The 26914-nt window shown below is 46.5% G+C and overlaps 1 protein-coding gene across 1 annotated transcript; it reads left to right on the top strand.

Annotated features, from left to right (window-relative positions):
- Positions 1 to 1986: 1986 nt before the first annotated feature.
- TMSB10 (thymosin beta 10) lies at positions 1987 to 3279 on the top strand. Its single transcript, XM_069583084.1, has 3 exons — positions 1987 to 2320; positions 2598 to 2712; positions 2995 to 3279. Exons 2-3 carry the CDS (start codon positions 2613 to 2615, stop codon positions 3021 to 3023), a joined length of 129 nt encoding a protein of 42 aa, XP_069439185.1. The 5' UTR covers positions 1987 to 2320; positions 2598 to 2612; the 3' UTR covers positions 3024 to 3279.
- Positions 3280 to 26914: the final 23635 nt, after the last annotated feature.

Here is a 26914-nt window from a genome sequence, read left to right on the forward strand (position 1 = left end):
TGAGCAGCACTTCCAAGCCTGATCCCTAAAAAGTCTAGTGCAGTCCTCTCTTTTCTCTTTTCCCATCCACTGCCTGGATGGAATAAACATCCAGGACCTAGGGGAGGAGCCTGGGGTGAGAAAGAAGAAGCCTGAGTACATGAGTCACTACAAGAAGGAACACGATCCAAACAGAAAGAGCATAAAACGTTGCTGAGTGAATGGGGAATAAACTTTTACCGCATTAGGGCCCTTTGGGAATTGTTTGTTATGGTTGTTTGCCTACCCTGTGAAGTTGAATGTTTATTTAAGAAATGTTCATTCCCCTCCCTCTCCCACCATGAGTGGACTACACATCTCCATTCCACTGATGGTTGGTTTGGCCTACGGGATGTTAACAGACATGGTATGCTTTAATACACGCTTCAACAATTCTGCACTCTCTTACTCATCACCTTGAGAACAAGCTCCAGCTAGATCCTGGGCCAGAGCACGAGACACCTGAGAAGCAGACCTAGATCCCGCGAACAGGGTGAAACCAGGCCCAGCTGAGCCCAACACAGCAGCTCCTACCTCCAGAGAAGAGGAGAGAACAAGTGATTATTGTTTTAGCCGCTGACTTTTGTGACAGTCTGTTACACGACATACTGTGGCAACAGTTGACTGATACACAAATAAAGTGTGTGTGCCATGCTAATGGGGCTGCCATGTTAAGCTTCCACTTGATGCCTGTTCTTTCTCTCACTTAAGTTTTATGCCAAAACTCTTATAAATGAAGAGGTATAAGAAAACACTTGCCCAAGGGCATACAGGAAGTTTGGTATATCAAATTCATAAGCCCAAATTTATTTCCTTCTGTGCCAAATGCACTGAGGGAATGTGAAAAAAAAAAAAAAAAAGCAGACAAAATCAGGAAGGGCTGGGACAGAATTTAGGATGTTTCCACAAAATGCCAATTTAAAAGTGCTTGGTTGGTCTTCCCTGGTGGCACAGTGGATAAGAATGTGCCTGCCGCTGCAGGGGACACAGGTTCGACCCCTGGTCCAGCAAGATTTCACATGCCACGGAGCAACTAAGCCCATGTGCCCTAGAGATTGGGCTGCACAACAAGAGAAGCCCCCACAATGAGAAGCACTCGCACCTCAAGAGAAGCCCCTGCTCGCTGCCACTACAGAAAGACCTAGCAGCAACAAAGACCCAGTGCAACCCCCTCAAAAAAGAAAATAAAAATAAAAGGGCTTAATAATGCTCCTGGACATTTGGCAAGTTCAGAGCGAATAAAATGACCAGCTTCACCCCCTGGGTTGTTCATTTATGGAACTAAAGATGTTGAACGCAATGAAGATACAACTTTTCTAAGAAAGACTTGAATAGTTGCAGTATACGCCTATAACGGATTGAAAAAGAAAGCAAGAACCTTTGTAGGGACATATTCAAGGTTAACTCAAGGAGAAAAACTGAACCTTGGGACACTACGTCCCTAGGAGCCCTGTGAGAAAACGAACACAGCAAGCCCCTGGGGGCTGCCTGCTCTCACCATCGACTTTCAGACAATGCTTGTTACAAGCGTCCTAAGGGAGCACCAGCGATGGGTCCTGCAGGAACTGCCCAGTTCGAAAACGGAGACAACGGGCCCCAGTAGTAGCAAAGAGCAGTGGAAATCTACCTGTACTTCCCTGTCTTTCATCTCTAGGACCCCCGGCTCGGATTCTTTACGTGTGAGCCCCGGAGGCCTTCACCTCCTGGAGGAGAGGGACAAGGGGTGGAGGATTTCCGGGAAGCTAAAGGCAAAACACGTGGGGACTGCACAGGGGTGGGTGCCTCCTGTAAGCTGGGACTGCTGTAATGCGCCTGAGCACGTCTACACATCCATACTCAACAACGATACACTGCACACTTAGTACACCCACACCCACACCCAACCGTACACCCTTCCCCCCGCCGACCTCCCACGCCCCTGCTGCGGGTGAGCAGCGGATTTCCGGAAAGGGGGGAGTGCAGTCCCCTAGAAAACTGAGGGCGTGGCACCCACCCTAGCGGCGCCTGCTGCCTCCTCTCTGGGGGTCCAGGGAGCTGGGGGAACTGGACGAAGGGACCGCGCGCGGGAGAAGAGCCGGGTCCAGCCCAGCGGGCTGCCGAGCTGAGGGCGCGGTAGGGAAGTGGGCGACCAGCGCTGGCCCCGCCCCCCGGCCGCCGGCCCCGCCCCCGCTGCGGCGGGCGAGAGGAGGGGCGTGGCGGGCGCGGCCTATATAAGGCGAGGGGCGGGCGCCGCTCTTTTGTCTTTTGCTGCAGCAACGCGAGCGGGTACCCCGGGACCGCGGTCTGGAAGCGGAACTTCTCGGTGAGCGGCGTCCTGGGGCGGAGGCCCAGTCCGGGTGGGGTCAGAGCGGGTTTTCTTGGCGGGTGCGCGACGGCCTCGTCCGGCGCCTTTTCCCGACGGGACGCCGGGGCGGGCGGGCCACACCCTGGGGCTGCGGAGCCGGGTGCGGGACGCGCCCAGATCCTCGGCCTCCGGACTGTCGGGAACGCCCCAGCCCGAGTGCCACGTCGTGGAGCGGAGGCGGGGAGGGCAGAGGGGGCCGCTGGCTTCCGGCCAACCGCCTTGATTTGCCCGCTAGGATTGTTTTAAGAAAATGGCAGACAAGCCCGACATGGGGGAAATCAACAGCTTCGATAAGGCCAAGCTGAAGAAGACTGAGACGCAGGAGAAGAACACCCTGCCGACCAAAGAGAGTGAGTCCGCCCCCGCCTCCGGGTCCGCGGGCTCCGAGCCCAGTCCCCACCCCGCCCTTCCCGTTAACCCAGCCCCACACCCCATCCGGCAGTTGCTTCCCATCGGGTGGCCCCAGCCCCTGTTTCTGTTGCACAAAGCGCCTCTCTCTTCCCAGCCCCACGCCTCTTTCTTAATCCCTAGACCTCGTGGGTGCCTTACCCAAACCAGGTTTGCAAGCGCCCCGTTTGGGTGGGTTGCCAGGGGTCCCCATCCCCCAGTGTCCAATTTCCTGCTCTCCACAGCCATTGAGCAGGAGAAGCAAGCAAAGTGAGATTTTCCGCGAACCTGGAGGATTCTCCACCGCATCATCTTGGAGACCCTAGCCGTGATGTGGAGGAAGAGCCACCTGCAAGATGTACACGAGCGACAAGCTGCACTGTGAACCCGGGCACTCCGTGCCGTCGCCACCGGCCCGCGGGTCTCTGAAGGGGACCTTCCAATCGGACTGCCAAATTTCTCCGGTTTGCCCTGGAATATTATAGAAAATTATTTGTATGATTAATGAAAATAAAACACACCTTGTGGCATGGCTGGCGTGCTCTTGTTTCTTAGTTGAGTATGCGTGGGTAGTGCCGCTGCAGCGAAGCCCGGCGGCGCGCGGGAGTCGGGAGTTCCTGCCGCAGAGCGGGGGAGGGGGTCGCAGAATGGGCTGGCTTGGAGGGGACCATCTTTTAGTTTTGGATTTACCTGTTCTTCCATAAGATTTCATAGGTTATTAGCCACTTGTTCTTGCTTATAATGCAATCGATGCAAAATTTAACCCCACTTTTCAGTTCCTGGAAGCTGTCTTGGAAAATGCTTTGGCAAAAGGGCATAATTGTTTTTGATAAGCTTTTCCAGTCCCACCGCTTTTTTTTTTTTTCCTCTGGACCCCTCAAAATTCTGATGAACACCAGGAGAGAACAGAGAGTTCACGTCAAAGAAGAAAGGGGCGGGGGAAGACCGAATCCACAATGTTGGAAATTGGGCGAGGTCACAAAAGTCCCCCATTAGCTTTCTCTTGGGGCCTGAAAGAGGGGGCATGGGAACAGGAACAAAGGCGGGATCCAGGGAAAATGCCAGAATATCAGAACTGGAGGAACCAGCACCAGAACTAGAGGAGCTGTGGGGGACAGCCTAGCTTTTGTCTCTTAACCCGAGCTCAAAAGCGTTAGCCATTAGAGGGAGTGCTGGGCTGAGCAGCCTCGGGTGCTGTGATCAGCAGGAAGGGTGGGGATGTGGAGGGAGGGCTGGGACCGGCAGGGGCAGCAGAACCCTGCTGGGTCACACCCCTGGTCCCATTGGGAAGGGCTGGGCCAGCCCGCAGGCCTCCACGAAGGAGGAAAGCCTGATATGGTGGGCCTTTCTGAATCTTAAGGAACAGGCTTGTGATTCTGGGTTGGGGAGGAGCTTGGGGGGTGGAGTTCCTTCAAAGGAGGATGGTGGTAACACATTGTGTAGGGATTTGTCGCCTATCTGCTTGACCATTAGGCTTTCCTAGTAGCTCAGTGGTTAAGAATTCACCTGCTTATGCAGGAGATGCAGGTTCAATCCCTGAGTTGGGAAGATCCCCTGGAGGGGGGAATGGCAACCCACCCCAGTATTCTTGCTTGTAAAAATCCCCTGGACAGAGGAGCCTGGCGGGCTATATAGTCCATGAAGTGAAGTGAAGTCGCTCAATCGTGTCCGACTCCTTGTGACCCGTGGACTGTAGCCCACCAAGCTCCTGTGTCCACAGGATTCTCTAGGCAAGAATACTGGAGTGGGTTGCCATTTCCTTCTCCAGGGGATCTTCCCAACCCAGGGATCAAACCCAGGTCTCCCACATTGCAGGCAGACACTTTAACCTCTGCACCACTAGGGGAGCCTGTTATATAGTCCATAGGGGTCCCAAAGAGTCAGAAACGGCTGAGCATATGGTGCACCGCCTGACCATCAGGGGCTGGATGGTGGGTGAGGGCAGGTATTTGAAGTGTGACCCCTGTCCAAAGGGACCTTAAAATCCAGTGGGTAAGACCTCTGGGACCACAATCAGGGACACCTAGGCTGAGGGAGTCACAGCTCCTTTGACATGAAGGGGCTTGACAGTGAGACCTGTGCTATGGAGGCTAAGTGGGCCTAGGGAAGAGAAATAAGGGACACACAGGTCATCAGGCCAAGGGACACTAATCTTTACTGGATGTGTGCTATGGGCCAGGCACTGTGCTCAGAGCTTTAATTCTCAAAAACTATTAAGACAGGATCACTGCCTTAATGCATGCTGTCCCTGGGTTGAGAAGCTCCCCTGAAGGAGGAAATGGCAAGCCACTCCAGTTTTCTTGCCTGGGAAATCCCCTGAACAGAGGAGACTACAGGCAGGCTACAGTCCACGGGGTCACAGCTGGACACTACTGAGCATGCACATGCATGCATGCACGCATTAAGGCAGAATGATTATCATCCCATGCTACTGATGGGGAAACAGATTCAGAGAGACAAGGAATTTGCTAAAGACACACAGCCAGTGAGTAGTGGAGCCAGAATCTGGGGCCAAGGGTGTGGTTTGGGGGACCTTAACAACCTGACGTTCAGTATATCTCTTGCGTCCGTTTTGTGAGCATCCACTCCTTGAAGCATTAATAATTGCACCAGTTGCGGTCTATTGTTGGTAGACTGAGGAAAAAGAAAATAAGAAATCACTACCACCTTCAAAAACAGCACAGTTGTCTGCGGGGCAAGGGGGCTTTGGAGGAAGATAAAGCTGTATGGGGGAATCAGTGGGCTGCAGTGAGAGAGATTGGGAGCGCCTCTGCTGCTTTCCGTGGGATGGTCGGAGGGAGGTGTCTCTCAGAGAAGGGGGTCTGCAACAAAGACCTAGGGATTCGAGGAGGAGAAGAGTAAACACCTGGAGGGATAAGATAAGCATGTTCTCTAGGGGAGGAACAGCAAGTGCATGCTCACCCAGTGGCCGCTGAGGAAAAACAAAAAGCTGGACTGGAATGGGCATGGCCTAAGAAGCTGAGGTGTGAGGCCAAGAGATGGGGGAGGGGGGCAGGCGGGGGGGGGGGGCAGGTCTTGACATCCTTGGGCTGTTGGAAGGTTGACTGCTGAGGGGTTCCCTCCCCCGATTCCAAGGTGCTGCATGGGCACCCCTCATGGGGATGAAACATCCTGTCTGGTCACACCCCACGCCCCACTAAGGCCCCTTCTGCACCAGCCCGCTCTCCGGGGCCTCCATCTGGGACACAGGTCGCAGGCCCACTACTCCCCAGATCCCACTGACTCCTCATCTCCAGTGGGGTCACTCAGGAGAACAACTTCAGATTCCCATTCCTGGCACCCTCTTCTCAGAAGATTCCCATGACTTTCTCACCTCCTCCCCAGGAAATCCTTTCTATTCTGAGGTGGTGGGGAGCCCACGAGAGCCTTGCTCTTCCTAAGAATTTAAGAAGACAAAAATGAGGAGATTTAAGACACGTTTGCTTTTCCACTTAGAGACAATGAATTGATTGAATGGGGCCTGGCCCCAGTGGGGAAAGGAGATGCAGATGGGCAAGGCGGTTGTGAGTTATCATTTCAGAAAGCTGATCACACTGCGTTGGTTTAGAAGGTAAGGCTGCCTTCCATAACCTATCCAGGCTCCTGAGCTGTTTCAAGGGGTGCATATCTAGGTACCTCTCAGCCTGAAAGGTAGAACCCCCAGAGGACAGACCCAGAAGGCCAAGTACTGGCCAGGAGGCCCATCTTCCTAGGCCCCATCTCTTTCCCCTTGGTTGATCCCAGGAAATCCTTTGGGTGTCAGAACCAAGGATTGGGGTGTCAGAGAACATTGAAGCACCTCAGGCCCCCTCACTCCCCCTCCTCCCTCCCTTACCCCTCCTTTTTTATTTCTCCCCACCTGGGAATAGTGACACCCTTGGGAAAGTTACACTAAATTACTGGTTTCTGCCCTTTTCCTCCTATCTAAGCATTCAGAAACCAGTTATTGGTCCAATGACAAAATGAAGCTTGCTTTGAAACTAGAATACAGTTGTAATGTTCCTTTTTTAAACACACCTCAATTGAATTTCTGGTTTCATTTCCTTTTTTAAAAAAAATTTATTTTTGGTTGCACTGGGTCTTCATTGCTGCACACAGGCTTTCTCTAGTTGTGGTGCATGGGCTTCTCATTGTGGTGGCTTCTCTCGATGCAGAGCATGGGCTCCAGGGCACACAGGCTTCAGTAGTTGCAACTCGTGGGCTTTAGTTGCTCCCCAGCATGTGGAATAATCCAAGACCAGAGATCAAACCCATGTCTCCTGCACTGGCAAGCAGATTTTGATCCACTGTACCACCAGGGAAGTCCTGGTTTCATTTTCTTTTTACTTATTTACTTATTTATTTGACTGTGCTGGGTCTTAGTTGAGGCATGTGACATCTAGTTCCCTGACCAGGGATCGAACCTTGGCCTCCTGCACTGGGAACACAGAGTCTTAACCACTGGACCACCAGAGAAGCTTCTCATTTTCTTATTTCATTTCTAAGACAAGCTTTGATAATTAGGCTTCCGTGTTGTGATAGGACAGGGCTTGGGACATTCTACTGTCGTAGGGTGCACTGGAGTGCTCAGGAAGACAGAAGGTCCCCGCACACACATTCCACCTCCTATTCAGCGTGCGTTCAGTGCCTTGTATGTACCCCAGGCTGCTGGAGCTGGGAAACCAGATGGAGGCCGCCTCAGGGAGCACCTAGGCTAGATCAGAAGGAAGTCCCAACACTTCTCAGTCCCCCAGATTGCTCTCCTACACTCTTCTCTCACCCTTAGACAAACACTTTCTCTTCCCAGGCAATATTAGATGCCTTAAAATAATAGTCTCTCTACATCCCTCACTCAGCTTCTCCTAATGTTAGCATCTTACTTCATCGTAGTCCAGTTATCACAATCAAGAAATTCATGTTACACTATTATTAATCCCACTCCTGGGCATATACTCAGACAAACTACAATTTGAAAAGATGCGCCCCTATGTTCATAGCAGCGCTATTCACAGTAGTGAAGACAGGGAAGCAACCTAAATGTCCACTGACAGATGAATGGATAAAGAAGACGTGGTACATATACACAATGAAATATTCCTCAGTCATTAAAAGGAATGAAATAATGCCATGTGCAGCAAAATGGGTGGACCTAGAGATTATCGTACTAAGTGAAGTAGGTCAGAAAAAGACAAATGCCATACGATATCACTTATATGTGGATTCCAAAATACAACACAAATGAACTTACCTATGAAGCAGAAACAGACTCATGGGTATAGCCAATAGGCTCTGGTTGCCGAGGGGGAGGTCGGGGCAGGGGAGGGAAGGACTGGGAGTTTGGGATTAGCAGATGCAAACTATTATATGTAGGATGGATAAACAACAAGCGCCTACTGTATAGCACAAGGAACTGTATTCACTATTTTGTGATAAACTGTAATGGAAAAGAAGGAAACCCACTCCAGTGTTCTTGCCTGGAGAATCCCATGGACAGAGGAGCCTGGCAGTCTGCAGTCCATGGGGTCGCACAGAGTCAGACATGACTGAGAAGCTAAGCACACATGGTGTATATGTGTGTGTGTGCGCGAGCTAGGTTGCTTCAGCTGTGTCCCACTCTTTGCCACTCCATATATATATATATACACACACATATATATATATATATATAACTGAATTACTTTGCAGGACACCAGAAACGGACACATCATAAATCAACTATACTTCATACTCCAACTATACTATATTTTCTTAAAAATAAAAATTTTAATTATCCTACTATTAACTAAATAAAGATCTTATTCAAATTTGGCCAGTTTTTCCATGAATGTCCTTTCTCTGTTCCAGGATCTTATCCAGGATCCCACATAACATTCAGTTATTCCTCTTTAGTCTCCTGCAATCTGTGATCGATCCTCAGTCTCTCCTTCTTTTTTAATGACCTTGACACTTCTTATAAGTGTACCGTCAAGTCTCTGCCGAATGTATCTCAATTCAGGTTTGTCTTGTTTTCCCATGATTCGACTGATGCCCTAGATGTGTTTTTGTAAGCTGCTCCACATTCTTTTTGGAGTGGAAAGAAAATGCTACGTGCCTTTGTTCCCATGCTTTTCCCCACCTTCTGTCATTTCCCTTGAATGGGAAAAACCCTCCTGTGTTTCTCCTCTCTACTCTTCCTGCCCTGCTCAATCAGATGTGCAGGAAAACCTCTCCTGTTTCTCCTTTACTGCAACACTCTACTCAGAGAATACACTACCTCGGGTCACCAAATGGATGGGTTTTCCACACCAGGCAATTCTCTGATTCTCCGGACACCAGCTGGGTGTCCCACAGTTCAGTTCAGTTCTGACATGGCCTACCCAGAGTTAGCAGCAGAGCACGCAGGTTAAGGGCTCAGTGCCACAAAACTGCCCTCTCCCCCAACTTCAGACTCCAACTGCAAGTCTGGCTTGACAGTAGGCATTTAATAGACTGAGGCTGAGCAGAGCATGCCATGACCCAGTGACCCCAGGCCTAGTGATGCATTCCAGAGAAATGTGTTCACCAAAGGACATGTCCGAGAATGTTCCACTCATATTAGTAACAGCAAAAACAACCCAAACATCCAACAACAGAATGAATAGACAGATCTGATGTATTCACACAGTCAGTCATTGAGTTACTCATCAGTAAAAAGGAGCCAAGTGCTGGTACCTAATATTGTGTGACTAAATTTGGATGACATTCTAGAAAAGGCAAGAATACCTTTTGATAATACAAGTAACAATATCTTCTGGGGTGATGAAAACACTGTATTCCTTGACCAAAGTGGTCACTATGTGAGTGCGTATGTGTGTAAAAAGTTATCAAGACGGACACTATTCATGCGCATATGTACTTCTCCATGTGTATGTTTTACTTCAGTAAAAAGATTTTCTAATCCTATGAAGAGCTAAGGATTCCCAGCTTGTAAGAGTGCATACTATTAGCTCAGAGGAAAAAGCAGAAAATTATATAAACAGAGCCCATAGCTGGTTCCAAGGGGCAAAAGGAAACCAGGTTCCTCTGGCCCTTTCCTTCCTTCTTCCCTGCCTTTGAGTGTTTCCCCACTTTGAATGACCCTCCGTCTCTTTTCTAGTTTGTCAAATATTAGCCATCCTACAAAACCTTACAAATCACCACCTTCTCCAGTTAACCCACCTCGATTTCCCAACCAATGGCGTTTCTCTCTGTCCTACCTGCCTCTCTCTATTGGTTCCGGCACACATCTACCACCTTATTCCTTACACTGAATAGAAGATATGTATTCAGTGATACTGGCGACTCCCACAGTAGCCAATAGATGGCTGACACTCAGTCACGCTCACTGAGCTATCACTGAAGCACCCCATCCCGGCCACCTCACCCGCTGCATCTTGGCCACACTGCGACCGGGCCTCCACTGTCTTACCGTGGATTCTCCTGTGCATTGGCAGGCCCTAAGCGTGACGGCTGTGTGGTTCAGGGAAGCCGAACAGCTTCATTTCCCTCCCAGAACCAGAACAGGATGCAGTCCTACGACAATGAGGGGAAGTACAGTGAATTCACAATTGAGGCTGTTGGTGGAAAGCTATTTATTAATTACCCAGATGGTAACTGAGTCTCAGCCAGTTCAAAGATTTTAGATACTGGGTTGCTGATTTCTGTGAAATGCAGAGGCTGTGTTCTTGTTCAGTTCAATTCAGCAGGCATTTTTTGAGCACCCAGTGAGTGCTTATCACTGTACTAAGCCTGTGGAAGCTGTAAAAGACAAAAGCCAACAAACTATGAAAGATATAATGAAGTAAACGGTAAAGAGAGAGAAATAAGCCCAGCACCATGGGAAGTTATGTGAAGTAGTTAACTCTGGATAGGAGGCTCCTTCATGGGGAAGAAGCATGTGAATGAAGACCCAGAGGAGCAAGAATGAGAGCAGGGCCTTCTCAACAGAAGGAGTAATGCATAATGATACCATAGCACTTCCATGGGGGGAACGAGCAATGGTTCAGTGAAAACGAAAGAACCTTCAAAATTACCTTAGAAAGGTAAGTTGAGCTCTTTATCCTGTAGACAGTTGAGAGTTACTGCAGATTTCAGGTTGGGGCAAAGTGATCTAGAATGTATTTGATAGAATCTGAAGGATGTTGCGGGCTGTTGCGGCATACACAGAGGGTTATCTACCTGACCACTATCACCACCCCCACCATCATCACTACCCCCACCATTACCACCACCACCAGCTCCCCCCTCACCACCATCACCACCACCACCACCATCACCCCCGCGTCTAACGTCACCACACACTTCTCATTCTTTCCCATCCTGCCTTTTCCACGGTCAATGGAAGCTCAGTTGTATTTAGATATGAAGCAGCTGATAAGCTTCAAGGGACACAGCCCCAGGAGTGAGTCTTGCTTATGTAAACCTAGGGATCCAGGAGTTCAGCATCATAGAAATTTGTGAGGTTGTTTTGTTTCTGTGTGATTGTCACAATGATTAGGGGACATTGTTATCAGTTCATGGACAAGGATCAGGAATGCTTGACATCCTGCAATGCACAGGACAATCCCACACACCAAAGATTTGTCCTGTGCCCTGCATGACTTTTTAAAAGACTCTTCATTGTAGTATAATTATGTATAGAAAAAAATACACAGGTCGTAAGTGTACAGCTTAATGAATCTTCACAAACTGAATATATCCCAGTGCCTACTTCCAGTCATACATCGACCCTAACTTCTGATAGAATGTACACCAGTATGGTCACTTTTGAACTTTACATAAATGAACCCATGACTTGTGAATAAACCACTAGACATTTCTGTAGATGAATATATCTTTGTAATCATTAACTTCAACAACAACAAATTTTGCACAATTTTATTCTACAATGCATTTTCTGAGAATGCAACCATCATGTAAATGTAAACTAAGGGATGCCTTTTTTTAAAGCTCAGGGTTTTACAAAGAGTTGATCACTACTGCAGAAAATCACCACATTGAGAGCAATATCTCTCTTGGTTTTTAATTGCTGATACAGCACAGTTGTATCAGTTTTCATCTGAAGCTACTGGGTTCATGGTAATGCTACGTACCAAACACACATAAAGTACAGATTTTTTTTATGTTTATTTTTGTGCTATATTTTTTCATTTTTTTAAATCAGAAAATAATTATTTACCATGTTGTGTTGATTTCTGCCATACAACAATGTGAATCAGTCATAAGTATACATATGCCCCCTCCCTCTTGAACCCCCCTCCTCACTCCCTCACAACCCCTCTGGGTTGCCACTGAGTCCTGGGTTGAGCTCCCTTTCTTACACAGCAACTTCCCACTAGCCATCTATTTTGCATATGGTAATGTATATTCTTCAATTCTACTCTCTCAATTCATCCCACCCTCTCCTTCCTGCACTGTGTCCGCAAGTCTGTTCTCTATGTCTGTGTCTCTATTCCTGCCCTGCAAATAGGCTCAACAGTACCACTTTTCCAGATTCCATATACACCCATTAATATATGATATTTGTTTTTCACTTTCTGACTTGCTTCACTTTGTATAACAAGTTCTAGGTTCATCCACCTCACTAGCACTGACTCAAATTCATTCCTTTTTATGTGTGCCATATTAGTCAGCTTTTGACAGCTTGTGCTCCTGCAACAAACATCTCCAAACATGTCAATGGCTTACAATGACAAAAACTTATCTTTTTGTTCACATATACACCAGCGGAAGCTCTGCTCCTGTTCCATATGGCTCTTTCACTACGAAAGCCGGGCCAAAGGAGCAACCTTATCTGAGACATGCTGCTGTCATGCAGAAGGGAAGAGGAGTGGCGGAACCACACAAGGGCTTTTCAAGCTCTTCTCAGAAGTGCCACTTCCATTCACATTACATTGACCAAAGCAAATCATAAAGCAAGCCTGACATCAGTTGAGCAAGGCAATATAAGACCCATGCCATTAGGCTGGGATATATAATTCTGATATAGCAAAGGCAGGGAATAATTTGGAGTCCGAATATAACTTACCATATATACTGAAATGTATATCCATATAATTTTTGTAAATTATCTTAATTTCACTTTTATATTTCCAATGAGGACTTGTACGGATTTGTTTTTTGAGTATGGATGTGGATAGATTATATTATCTTCAATTTTCATTTCAGGAAAGAGGAGTACTATAAAATATTTACACAAAAGGAGATGTTGGTTCTAAGAGGCTGAGAACCAGTGGTCTGAATCAATCATGGTAATTCCATTCCCTTGCAGAAATTGACTAAAGAATACGTATGGGTTGCAATTCTGGCCAGGGAGACTCAAAAGGAAACTCTCAGGAGGACTTCTGAGATGATGATAATTGTGCTTTGAGGAAATAAGAAAAAGTTGCACATGTCACTGTGTAAGTGTGTTAACCTTGAACTACAACAGTCGTCTTAAAGCACAAAGGGCCATGCCAAAATGCTGAGAGTGGAAAAACGAAAAGAATCTGGGTAACTGAGGAGCTGCTAAGTTTTCCTGAAAATGCATCATCTTTGAACTTTTTGTTATATGAAACAATACATTTTTCTGATATTCAAGGAAATCTGTAGTTGAGTTTTCTGCTCCTGGTAGTCAAAAGTATGCTACAATTACCTGGAATGGGAAGACTCTGGGGGCAGAGATGTTAGTATGTAGAATATTGTAATAGTCCAGGCAAGAGTTAATGAGAGCACTTCTTCAGTGGACCAGTGGTTAAGAATCCATCTTCCAATGCAGGGAACGCGGGTTCAATCCGGGCCTAGGAGCTAAGATCCCACCTGCCACAAGGCAACTAAGCCCCAGTGCAGCCAAAACAAAAAACAAACAGAAACAAAACAAACAAAAAGAGGTAATGAGGCCTTGAATGAGAGGAAGACCTGCACATAGTGGTGTGTTGGTAAGCACTTCACAACCAGCTCTCAGCTCGGGGTGGAGGTGGATAGGAGCCAGGTTGGTAGCATTTGCCAACATCTATTAGCTTCCATGGCGGCTCAAACAGTAAAGAAGCTGCTGCAACGCAGGAGACCTCGGTTTGATCCCTGGGTTGGGAAGATCCTTTGGAGGAGGGAATGGCAACCCACTCAAGTATCCTTGCCTGGAGAATCCCCACGGACAGAGGAGCCTGGCAGGTTACAATCCATGGGGTCGCAAAGAGTCGGTCATGACTGAGGGACTAAGCACAGCACAGCACAGCAATTATTGCCAATAATTGCCAATTATTGCCAATAAGCTACCAACAGTTTAACCACCAGCTTCTCTGCTTTCTGAAAATTCAACAGTTGGTTGCAAGATGGCACCAGCTGGCTTCAGCACACCCCTGGCTGTGTGGATAGGAAACCCTGATGGATAGGCAGGACTAGTAAAACTCCAGATTATGTGGGCAGTCACAGAAGCTGTAATCTGACAAACAGGCAAACAGAAACAAACTTTTGCTCATCTCTGTGACTTCATTTCTGTGCTTCAAGAGTGGAAGCTCAAAGCATCCAATAACTGGGACATTTCCCAGGAAGTACACTGGGAGACACAGGGTCACTTTGGAGGGTAATTTTACAGTCAACAAATCAGTGAAAGTCCCCCAGTCGCGTCTGACTCTTTGTGACCCCATGGACTGTAGCCTGCCAGGTTCTTCTGTCCATGGAATTCTCCAGGCCAGAATATTGGAGTGAGTAGCCATTCCCTTCTCCAGCGGATCTTCCCAACCCAGGGATCGAACCCAGGTCACCCACATTGCAGGTGCATTCTTTACCATCTGTGGCACTAGGGAAGCCCCAAATAAGGATCATAAATTAATTTCATGACCAGCACATTGTACAGAGATACAATAAAATGAGGCCATGATAAAGTGGGTATCTCTGGCACTGAGCCCTGGGATGGGCAGGGTGAACTTGTAAGACATCACAGTGTCCTAAAACCTGCATCAGGCAAAACACCAATGGGAGTCTGGGTGGAAGCACATGGTGGGAGGAGAGCAGGCTAGGTTGGCCTGAATCAGCAAGCCGGTCAGAGTGGAGATGCTATAGTTCAATCCATGGATGCTATTATCAATCCGTAGTGCGTGGGAATGCTCAGTCGCTAAGTCATGTCCCACTCTTTGCGACCCCATGGACTTTAACCTGCCAGGCTCCTCTGTCCATGGGATTTTCCAAGCAAGAACACTAGAGTGGGTTGCCTTGCCCTCCTCCAAGGGATCTTCCCCACCCAGGGATCGAACCCATGTCTACTGTGTCTTCTGTATTGGTAGGCGGATTCTTTACCACTGAGCCGCCTGGCAAGCCCAACTGATCCATTGCCTTCTCCATTTAGTCAACCACAATTTATTAAGCATCTGTTAAGTACTGGGTCCTAGGCTAAGTACGCTTGGGATAAACAAAAGGGATTTCTTGGGCCTCATACTCTCAAAGGTAAGCTAGATTAATGACAAAATACAGGAACTCTATATTCCAGTTTAAAACTAAAAGGGCACTAGTCTCATTTTATTTAACTTCACAGTGAAATTCAAAAGACTGAACACTTAACACTGAGAGATGGCCCTGCTGGCTCTTCCCTGAGGTTTCTCAGCGTTTACTCTGAATTTCTGTAGCATTTTTTCTCTGTGTATTGTTCAATTGATGCAGTTCGTACAAATCAAAAAGATCAGAAGGACTTTGTTATGGATGAGAAGATAAAAACCACTGGCCCCATGGATGTTATGCAAGATTACGGAGCACCTAAACCGCGTTTGAGAAAACCTCCTACATTATGGAGAAATCCTCTTCTCTAGGAAACAGAAAAATTCTCACTCTCATACCAGTATAGCCCCAAAATCTTCATCGGAGGCATCTGTGGCTAAAAAGAACCTATTCTTTGAGTTACTTTTTTCATCCAAATATTATCTCCTGCCAGGCTGTCTCTTACGTTGTTTCCTGATGCCAGGTTATTTGATATGGCTTCTTCTTAGGAAAAAACCAGTGGAGTGCCTGATCATATCATGAGGATTCTTTGGGTTTTTATTTGTAAAAATCTTATCCAACTTGGCTTACGCAAAGAGAATTTTTCATTGAGTCATATCAATGAAAAATCCAGGGAGTAGATTTAGGTTCTGCTTCAGGTGTGCTGACATGACAATAGTCAAGTGATGTCACAGGGACCTGGCTTCTCTCTCTCACTATCTCTCACTTCAAACTTCTTTTCAGACTGACCCTTGCCCTCGTGATGATAATATAGCTGCTGGAGCCCAGCAACTACATCCTCTCAGGGGTAAGAACATCAGAGGAGAGAGAGCTTCAACCAGTTCGAACAAAAACCCGGGACCTAATCTTCAACTACCCAAGTTAGGTCAAGTGGCCATCCCTGACACAATTACACTGGCCAGGAGAAGGCAAGACAGAGCCTGGTATAAAGCTAGGTCCCATAATGACCTCTGTGGGAGAAGAATCTAAAAACAGTGAGTATATGTATCACTGAGTCACATTGCTATACAGCAGAAACTAACACAACATTGTAAATCAGATATACTCTAATAAAAATTAATTTTAAAAAAGTAAAATAAGGTCAAAAAGCTAGATCTCATGCTAGCCCTGGAGAGAAAGTTTTTAAGGAATTGGCTCACAGGATTATGGAGACTGGCAAATGCAATCTCTATACTGCAGGTTGGAAATTTGGACAGTTCTTCTGTGTTACAGTCTTACAGCAGAATTCCTTCTTCTCCAGAAAACCTCAACGTTTGCTCTTCATGCCTTCACCTGATTTGAATGAGGCCCACTCATATTATAGCCATAATCTCTTTTACTTTAAGTTTGTTGTTGTTCAGTTATTAAGTCATGCCTGACTCTTTGCAACCCCATGGACTGCAGCATGCCAGGCTTCCCTGTCCTTTACTGTCTCCCAGAGTTTGCATAAATTAATTCGGTTCAGTCAGTTCAGTTCAGTCGCTCAGTCGTGTCTGACTCTTTGCGACCCCAGAACCTCAATACACCAGGCCTCCCTGTCCACCAACAGCTCCAGGAGTTTACTCAAACTCATGTCCATCGAGTCGGTGATGCTATCCAGCCATCTCATCCTCTGTCATCCCCTTCTCCTCCTGCCCCCAATCCCTCCCAGCATCAGTCTTTTCCAATGAGTCAACTCTTCGCATGAAGTGGCCAAAGTATTGGAGTTTCAGCTTCAACATCAGTCTTTCCAATGAACACCCAGGACTGATCTCCTTTAGGATGGACTGGTTGGATCTCCTTGCAGTCCAAGGGACTCTCAAGAGTCTTCTCCAAAACCACACTTCAAAAGCATCAATTCTTTGGCGCTCAGCTTTCTTCACAGTCCAACTCTCACACCCTTACATGTCCACTGGAAAAACCATAGCCTTGACTAGACGGACCTTTGTTGGCAAAGTAATGTCTCTGCTTTTGAATATGCTGTCTAGGTTTCCTTCCAAGGAGTAAGCATCTTTTAATTTCATGGCTGCAATCACCATCTGCAGCGATTTTGGAGCCCCCAAAAATAAAGTCTGACACTGTTTCCACTGTATCCCCATCTATTTCCCAGGAAGTGATGGGAACAGATGCCATGACCTTAGTTTTCTGAATGTTGAGCTTTAGGCCAACTTTTTCACTCTCCACTTTCACTTTCATCAAGAGGCTTTTTAGTTCCTCTCCACTTTCTGCCATAAGGATGGTGTCATCTGCATATCTGAGGTTATTGATACTTCTCCTGGCAATCTTGATTCCAGCTTGTGCTTCTTCCAGCCCAGCGTTTCTCATGATGTACTCTGCATAGAAGTTAAATAGGCAGGGTGACAATATACAGCCTTGACGTACTCCTTTTCCTATTTGGAACCAGTCTGTTGTTCCATGTCCAGTTCTAACTGTTGCTTCCTGAGCTGCATACAGATTTCTCAAGAGGCAGGTCAGGTGCTCTGGTATTCCCATCTCTTTCAGAATTTTCCACAGTTTATTGTGATCCACACAGTCAAAGGCTTTGGCATAGTCAATAAAGCAGAAATAGATGTTTTTCTGGAACTCTCTTGCTTTTTCCATGATTCAGCGGATGTTGGCAATTTGATCTCTGGTTCCTCTGCCTTTTCTAAAACCAGCTTGAACATCTGGAAGTTCACGGTTCATGTATTGCTGAAGCCTGGCTTGGAGAATTTTGAGCATTACTTTACTAGCGTGTGAGATGAGTGCAATTGTGCGGTAGTTTGAGCATTCTTTGGCATTGTCTTTCTTTGGGATTGGAATGAAAATGGACCTTTTCCAGTCCTGTGGCCACTGCTGAGTTTTCCAAACTTGCTGGCATATTGAGTGCAGCACTTTCACAGCATCAGCTTTCAGGATTTGAAAAGCAGGAAGTCAAGAAACACCTGGGATAACAGGCAAATTTGGCCTTGGAACACAGAATGAAGCAGGGCAGAGGCTAATTGAGTTTTGCCAAGAGAACGCACTGGTCATAGCAAACACTTTCTTCCAACAACACGAGAGAAGACTCTACACATGGACATCACCAGATAGTCAACACCTAAATCAGATTGATTATATTCTTTGCAGCCAAAGCTGGAGAAGCTCTATACAGTCAGCAAAAACAAGACCGGGAGCTGACTGTGGCTCAGATCATGAACTCCTTATTGCCAAATTCAGACTTAAATTGAAGAAAGTAGGGAAAACCACTAGACCATTCATTAAATTAATTAATGAAGCAGAAAGCTGGGAGGAACCTCTGTTCTGAGCCTGGTTTTTCCTAGCCTCCAGGCCTGAGTTGCCTACTTACAGGCTTCTTTTGAGGGAGAGGAAAAAGCTTCTATGATATTTAAGTCACTGGGTTTGGGGGATTTTCTGTTACATGAAGCTGTTATACGAGCCTAATTCTACGCAATACAAAAACCAAAGAACATGCAACTCACTTAGGATGATAAACAAACTACTAAACAAGGAACCATCTTTTTCAAAATAAAGCATAATTCAAGATGACAGAAATAAGGGAGTATCCTGGTGGCCAAGTGCTTAGGATTCTGGGCTTTCACTGCCATGGTCCAGGTTCAATCCCTGGCTGGGGAACTGAGATCTTACAAGCTGTGCAGCACTCCATCCCTCCACCAAAAAAAGATGGAAATAAGACTAGAGAAAATTTTTAGCCATAAATATAAATTCATTTCTTAAATCCTTCTAACTTAGATTGGGTCAAAAACAATTTGGTCTTTTTTTTTCCAGGAAAAGCACATCAGCAATAGTTTTCAAAACAGTTAGGGTGTTAACAAAGTAAAATTCAAGCCAGAAGATAGTAGACATTTAAAGAGTGTTGTCTAATATTGCCACTGTCTTAAAAGCCTTAGCAAACTTTTATGCACTGAATAATATCACACACACACACACACACACACACACACACACACACACTGTTACCACTTAGAAGAGTGCCAGGTCCAGATGGTTTCACAGATGACTTCTTTCAAAGCTGCAAGAAAGCAGTAACTTCAATACCTCAAAATGTGTTTCAGTAGCTAGAAGAAAAACATATGTCTACCCAAACATTTTACACAGCCAAGATGATCCTATAAACAAAGGCTACTATGAATATCATTGAAAAATTCTAAATAAAAATACTAGCAAAATTAATCAGGAAATGCATCAAAATAATACTACAACAATGTTGCTAATTAAAGTTTACTACAGGAATGCAAGGATATTTCAATATCAGGAAGTCTATTGTCATCATTCAGCACATTCATTGGTAAAGGAAAAAATATGTTTACCTTGATATGAGCCTCAAAGTTTGTTGTTTTTAATTTCAAGAGCCATATCTGATTTTTTTTAAGTTCTTGGTAAACTAATAATAGATGAGTTCTTTCTTAAAAGGACTGAAAATATCTGGCTCATATTAACAGCCAACACCTTATCTAATGGTGAAACATCAGAATGGTTCCCTTTAAAATCAGGAAAGAGATAAGGTTGTGAATTAGCCCCACTGTGTTTTAACATCATTCTGGAGGTCTTAACTATCACTTTAAGTTAATAAAAAGAAATAAGAGGAATTTATTATGAAAAATAAAAAAGAAATGTCATAACTGCAAATAATATATTTATCCAAAGTAAGATTTGGTAAATAAATGTTAGAATTATTCAGAGAATCTGGTGAGGTTATTTAGATCACAAAGTGAACATCAATCAAGTTAGAATATATACAGACAAAAGCCATTCATAAAGTAAAAAGAAAACCTAGCAGACTATATTTTCAATAAACGCTGGTAGACTGTATTTTTTAAATTCTCAGCAACAGTAAATCCCATTCCACATGCTCTTCCTCAGGGTGTCCTGGCCACTCCCTCATAAGAGATAGAGTTCAGTTCCCTAGCCCTTAAACCCAGTCTGGCCTTGTGACTTGCTGGGAATCAATAGAATTCAGCTGACTTCTAAAGCTAAGCCAGAAAAGGGCACACCTAGTTCCCCTGGGATGCCTGTTCCCATCCATATGCCAGGTAAGAAGTCTTATCCTCTGCGGCCACCAGGTTGGAGGGGCCACTCTCAGCACTCCAGTTCCCAGCCCCCTACAGTCCCAGTTGAGCCTAGCCTTCCCACAATACCATCAAGGGAGCAGATGTGTGATGATACCACCTTGGAACTTCTAGACCACCCCATTTGCTACCTGAGTACTAAGAAGTGGCCTCAACTGATGTGACAAGGAGCAGTGTTGCCCAGTTGAACCGGCTCAAACTCTTGGCCCTCAGAATGCAAAATGGTGCAGCCACCAAGGAAAACAGCTTGGGGATTTCTCCAAAAGTTAAACATAGAACAATCATAAGACTCAGCAATTCCACTCTTCTCCTGGAGAAGGAATGGTAACCCACTCCAGGAGGTGGAAATGGCAACCCACTCCAGTATTTTTGCATGGAGAATTCCATGGACAGAGGACCCTGGTGGGCTATAGTCCATGGGGTCACAAAAGAGTCAGACACAACTGAATAAACAACAACGATTCCACTCTTACCTACATGTCCCAAAGAACTGAAGGCAGAGTCTGATGTTTGCACACTCATGATCATGGGAGCATTAATCACAATGGCCAAAAGGGGAAAACAACCCTAAACTCCAACAACAGATGAATGGATAAATAAAATATGATATATACAAATATTAGGATATTTATTCAGCCATGAAAGGGAATGAAATTTTGATACCTACTTCAGCATGGATGAATCTTGAAAACATTATGCTTAGTGAAATAAGCCAGATACAGAAGGACAAACATTGTATGGTTCCACTTGTATGAGGGACCCAGAATAGGCAAATTCATAGAGAAAACAGGAAATAGAACAGCGGTTACCAGGGGCTGGGGGAAGTGAGGTAACTAATAGTGCATGCTTAGTCACTCAATTGTGTCTGACTCTTTTGCAACCCCGTGGACTATAGCCCTTCAGGCTCCTCTGTCCATGGGATTTTTCAGGCAAGAATACTGGAGTGGGTCACCATTTCCTACTCCAGGGGATCTTGCGGATCCAAGGATGGAAGCTATGTCTCCTGTGTCTCCTGCACGGCAGGTGGATTTTTTACCCGCTGAACCATCAAGGGAAGGGAGGAGTGCGGAGTTATTGTTGATGGGTACAGAGTTTTTGTTGGGGATGATGAAAAAGTTTAGGGTATAGATAGTGGTGATTGTTACAAAATACTTTGAAAGCAGTTAATACCACTCAATTTTACACTTGAAAACGGTTAAAATGGGAAATTTTATATCATGTACACTTTACCACAATAAAAAAATTTCCCTGATCCACAGAATACATCAGATAGCAAAATAGGCAGAGCCACTTAATACGAGTTTTTTGTTCAGCAGCAAAGCAGAACAAAACTCGCTTAGGAAAAAAGTCAACCAAGAAATGTACAGAACGCGCCAAAACTCTACTGGTGGAAACTGAGTAAGATTTGAATAAGATGGGAGAGAAATTAGTCAGAGTTCTCTAGTCAGGGTTTTTAGAGAAACGGAAGGTCCTGCCACTTCCTGCCTGCGTGTGTGTGCATGCTCAGTCGTGTCCGACTCTTTGCAACTCGGTGGACTGTAGCTCACCAAACTTCTCTGTCCATGGGATTTCCCAGGCAAGAATACTGGAGTGGGTTGCCATTTCCTTCTCCAATGTATGCAGTGAAAAGTGAAAGTGAAGTCACTCAGTCGTGTCTGACTCTTAGCAACCCATGGACGGCAGTCTACCAGGCTCCTCCATCCGTGGGGTTTTCCAGGCAAGAGTATTGGAGTAGGTTGCCATTGATGGATGCTAAATCCATCACAGTTTGCTTCTCATCAGCGTTGCTTACCAATACATCTGTCACCCAGAACATGATTGGTACCAAGGGACGTTTGTCCCACTATAATCTTTATGTGTGTGTTAGTCGCTGGCTGCACTGGATCTCCTTGTTGCAGCACATGGGATCTTCAGTTGTGGCGTGTGGGATCTAGTCCCCTGATCAGGGATCCATCCCTGGCTCCCTGCATTGGGAGCACAGAGTCTTAGCCACTAGACCACTAGGGAAGTCCCAACCCCACTATAATCTTTATCAAAGAAAGAAGTGAAGTTGCTCAGTCATATCCGATTCTTTGCGACCCCATGGACTGTAGCCCACCAGACTCCTCCATCCATGGAATTTTCCAGGCAAGAGTACTAGAATGGGTTGCCATTTCCTTTTCCAAGGAATCTTCCCAACCCAGGGATTGAACCTGGGTCTCCTGCATTGCAGGCAGACATTTTACCACTTGAGTCACCAGGGAAGACCAATCTTTATCAATCTTTATTTATGGGGTTGCACAGAGTTGGACACGACTGAAGTGACTTAGCAGTAGCAGTATACAAACACAAATAAGAATATCCTTGGGGCTTCCCAGATGGCATTAGTGGTAAGGAATCCATCTGCCAGTGCAAGAGACATGAGTTCCATCCCTGGATCAGGAAGATCCCCTGGAGAAGGAAGTGGCAACCCTCTCCAGTATTCTTGCCTGGTGAATCCTATGGACAGAGGAGCTTGGTGGGCCATAGTCCATGAAGTTGCAAAGAGTTGGACACGACTGAGCATCTGAACAAGAATACCCTTATGTACATGTAATAAAAACAATGCTGCTGCTGCTGCTGCTGCCAAGTCGCTTCAGTCGTGTCTGACTGTGTGACTGCATAGACCACAGCCCATGAGGCTCCCCCGTCCCTGGGATTCTCCAGGCAAGAAACACTGGAGTGGGTTGCCATTTCCTTCTCCAATGCATGAAAGTGAAAAGTGAAAAGTGAAAGTGAAGTCACTCAGTCGTGTCCGACTCTTAGCCACCCCATGGACTGCGGTCTACCAGGCTCCTCCGTCCATGGGATTTTCCAGGCAAGAGTGCTGGAGTGGGGTGCCATTGCCTTCTCCAAAAACAATGCTAGAAAATCTTATTCTTTTTATTAAGCTGCAAAAGGGGATCCTTGCAAAGCAAGTCTGTAGGTGCCTCCCTCATTCCCATGCCATAGGCCACCCTCTTCCAAACAGATCGCTGCCTAGCCCCTTCTTTTTAGAAATTCTAGAGGTCTTAAAGGCCATAGAAAGGCTTCCCTGGTGACTCAGATGGTAAAGAATCCTCCTGCAGGATGAGGAGGGTTTGATCCCTGGGTGGAGAAGATCCCCTGGATAAGGTAATGGTCACCCACTCCAGTTCTCTCCCCTGGAGAATTCCGTGGACAGAGACTCCTGGCAGGCTACAGTCCATGGGGTCCCAAAGAGTCAGAGAGGACGGAGCAACTAACACTTTCACTTCACAGAACATAGACACAAGGCAGATGAATGGCCCGTTAGACAAGGCTGTCCCATTGCTTATGCTCAGCTCGCCTGGAGGTTCCCGGCTGTTGGAAGCCCCCCCCATGGCTGCGTCTCCCCCTTCTGCCGGCCTGCTCAGAGTGCTAACAGGGTCTTTCCAGAACCCCTCGGTCACACTCTGGGGGTGGGGAGTTGGGGTGTCTGCCTGGCCTATCTAGGTGCCAGTCCACTTAGTCCACTTCCTCAAGCCTGGCCACCCCCGGGGGATACAGGGCTGGTGTAGGCAAGTGGAACGTGCAGGGCTGGCACTGTCAATTCGAGCATCATGAGAGGGTCTGATGACTCCAATAACAAGTTCTTGAGTCAGCACCAGCGTCCACATGGAAACGAATTGAGCCTGGGGGTGTTTAGAACCAACCACGGGGCAGAAGGGAGGGGAATGTACCCTAAGTCCGGTCTCTGGTGGGCTCAGGGCTCTAGGGCCATGAAGGGCAAAGGGCGGCTTGAGATTCAAAAGCGCCACAGACCTGCCTCCGTGGTCTTCGGCCGCCGCAGAGCCCCCGAGGGGAGGATGAGCGCCGACTGGCGGCGGGCCGTGGAGGCGGCCACAGACTGAGCGAGCCCGGTAACGTGTCACGCCGAGAGCCGGCTCCGTGCCGGCGGCGACGTTGCACAACTTGCCCCGGGGGACACCGTTCTGACAGAGTCCAGTGGAAAGTTGCCCCTTGGAGTGAAGCTAGGCAGCGGTCCTGTCTCGGCCTGTGAGGACCCCACAAGCCAGCGGAGGAGCGGGAACGCTGGAGCAGGGGCTTTCTGGACAACGGATTTGCGTCCAGGGCGAAGGCTGTGGAGGGCGTGTTGGGTCTGCCTAGAGCCTAAGTGCTTGAGATGGGGATGGAAAAGGAGGGCGGGGATAGCTGTGAAGGGTCCCCAGGGCCATACTGGGGAATTCAGGTTTTATCCTGGGCCAGACATTTTAAATATAAGTGGCTTGGAGACAAGCAGTTTTAGGCCAGCACAATGTTTAAAAAAGTTCTGAAGGGCTTCCCTGGCGGTCCAGTGGTTAAGACTCCGGGCTCCCAGTGCAGGAGAGCAGACTTCTTTCATGCAAGATTGGAGGGACACGAAAGAACTCAAACCACCAGCCTGCAGGCAGCCACAAGCAGGTTCCGGGTACAACAGGGCGCAAGTGGTGGCTACTGGGCGGATGGAACACTGAAGACCCCTAAAGAGGGAACGAGCGCCATCTTGTGGCCATTTCTGGAGTAGCCGTAGAGAAGTGGGACACGTTTCTGAATTTTGTTCCAATTCTGTTTCAGGTCTCCAGCAAAGCAGAAAAAAAAAAAAATCCAGAAAGTAGTGTAGTATCTGCGGGCTTCCCCAGGTGGCTCAGTGGTAAAGAATCAGCCTATAATGCAGAAGATGTGAATTCGATCCCTGGATCAGGAACCCTGGAGAAGGAAATGGCAACCCGCTCCAGTATCCTTGCCTGGGAAATCCTATGGACAGAGGAGCCTGGCAGGCTACAGTCCCCAGTCACAAAGAGTTGGACACAACTGAGCAACTAAACAGCCTAAAGGCCAGAAACAACAAATTTAACACATTCCCTCTTCTCTGATCACAACGGACCTCCTTCATATTCCCCAAACAGTTCACACTGGTGCGAGGGTTGAGGGTGGAGGATCCTTTATGAGCGCTTGACCTCCTGCTTTGACTCAACTTTGGAGTTAAGTTTGGGTTCTCAGGAGGTCTCCTATTTTCCAGCGAGCTTCCCTATAAGATCTCTGCTCTCTACACATTCTTATTCAACACTGCATAGCTTGTTTACCTTTAAGCTTGAGAGGCATTTAGAAGTAGATGGAGCTGCAACTTCCCTAGAGGTGGTTTTCAAAGGACCCTGACAAGCGAGTGTTGGTACAGTCACAGGGCCTTGGCACGGTCTACTGTGGGGCTTCTCTTCCTTTCCAAAGCTGCTTTTCCACCCACACTCACACGTGTGAATTGGGCCTCTCTCAACACAAGCCTGATCTAAATGGGTAGAGTCCCAAACCCAGACACATGGGTCCTTTTTATCACCCGTAAGGTCAGCAATGCTGACCACCCCTAGGAGACAGATGAGAAGGCAGGTCTGAAGGCGTTTTAAGAAAAGCAGATCTTAAAAGCAGATCACCTTAAATCTTTTAATTTAATTACAATTTAAGGTTTAATCACTTTTAATCACCTTAAATCTATGGTGGCATAAGTTGTGGTGTACATGTTTATGAATTTGTCTTATTTCAGTCATGTCCTACTCTGTGTGACTCTATGGACTGTAGCCTGCCAGGCTCCTCTGTCCATGGGATTCTCCAGGCAAAAAATACGTTAGTTGCTTGCCATTCCCTCCTCCAAGGGATTTTCTCCAAGCAGGGATCAAACCTGTGTCTCATGTCTACCTGCATTGGCGGGAGGGTTCTTTATTGCTAGCGCCACCTGGGAAGTCCATAGATATGTATACTGGCAAATGAGTCTTGAATCCATGAATGAGTGATTAGTGAGGGAAGGAAATACCCAGGTTGGAAAAGGAGTGGGTGGAAGTGAGTATGAGAGTTGTGTTCAGGTCATGTGTGTGTGTGCTAAGTCGCTTCACTCATATCTGACTGTGCAACCCTATGGACTGTGGTCTGACGAGCTCCTCTCTCCATGGGATTCTCCAGGCAAGAATGCTGGATTGCCATGCCCTCCTCCAGGGGATCTTCCCAACCCAGGGGTCAAACCCGCATCTCTTATGTCTCCTGCGTTGGCAGGTGGGTTCTTTACTACTAGCTCCACCTGGGAAGTCCCTCAGGTCATAGAAGGGGACCAGCAGACAGAAAATAAGGCAGGTGTTGGTGTCGAAATGTTGCTTCAGCCAGGAGCCAGTGGCAAAATGGACCTAAACTCACAAGCAGTTGCCAGGTACAGTAATAGTGTTTTCTGAGTAAACATTTTCAGAAATATTTTTTGTGTGTAGAAAACTTGGTTTAGGAACATTTCAATATTTAATATTAAAAATCACATCTTAATTTTTAAAAGAAAATGCTTCAGCCATCAAATTTGTCTGCAAAATGAAACAAGAAAACTACGTGCTAAAATACCAAAGTTACGTGAGCAAAATCACCAACAACCCGAAAAACCTGTTTTTGTTTTTTTTTTTAGAGCTTCAAACTGATTGCATACTGATTGATGTCTGGGATTTGCTGTAAACTATTTCCATAGAGACTAAAAGAAGCAAACTGCAAAGGAATAGATGGAAAGACAAAATAAATATGAGGAAATGTTCGTATGTTTTGAATCTGAACAATGGGTTTATGGGGATTCCTTTTCTATTCTCTGTACTTTTGAATATGTTTGTTTTCATTTAAAAAAATATGAAGACTTTCAGTTTCAGCTAGAACACAAACATCTGGGAAATTGTCACTCTAT

This window comes from Ovis canadensis, chromosome 3 (assembly GCF_042477335.2).
Source record: "Ovis canadensis isolate MfBH-ARS-UI-01 breed Bighorn chromosome 3, ARS-UI_OviCan_v2, whole genome shotgun sequence".
Classification (NCBI taxonomy): domain Eukaryota; kingdom Metazoa; phylum Chordata; class Mammalia; order Artiodactyla; family Bovidae; genus Ovis; species Ovis canadensis.

Coding starts and splice junctions, on each gene's coding strand:
- TMSB10 (XM_069583084.1), top strand. CDS start 2,613: ATGGCAGACAAGCCCGACATGGGGGAAATCAACAGCTTCGATAAGGCC. Junction 2,713..2,994: donor CACCCTGCCGACCAAAGAGA/GTGAGTCCGCCC, acceptor TGCTCTCCACAG/CCATTGAGCAGGAGAAGCAA.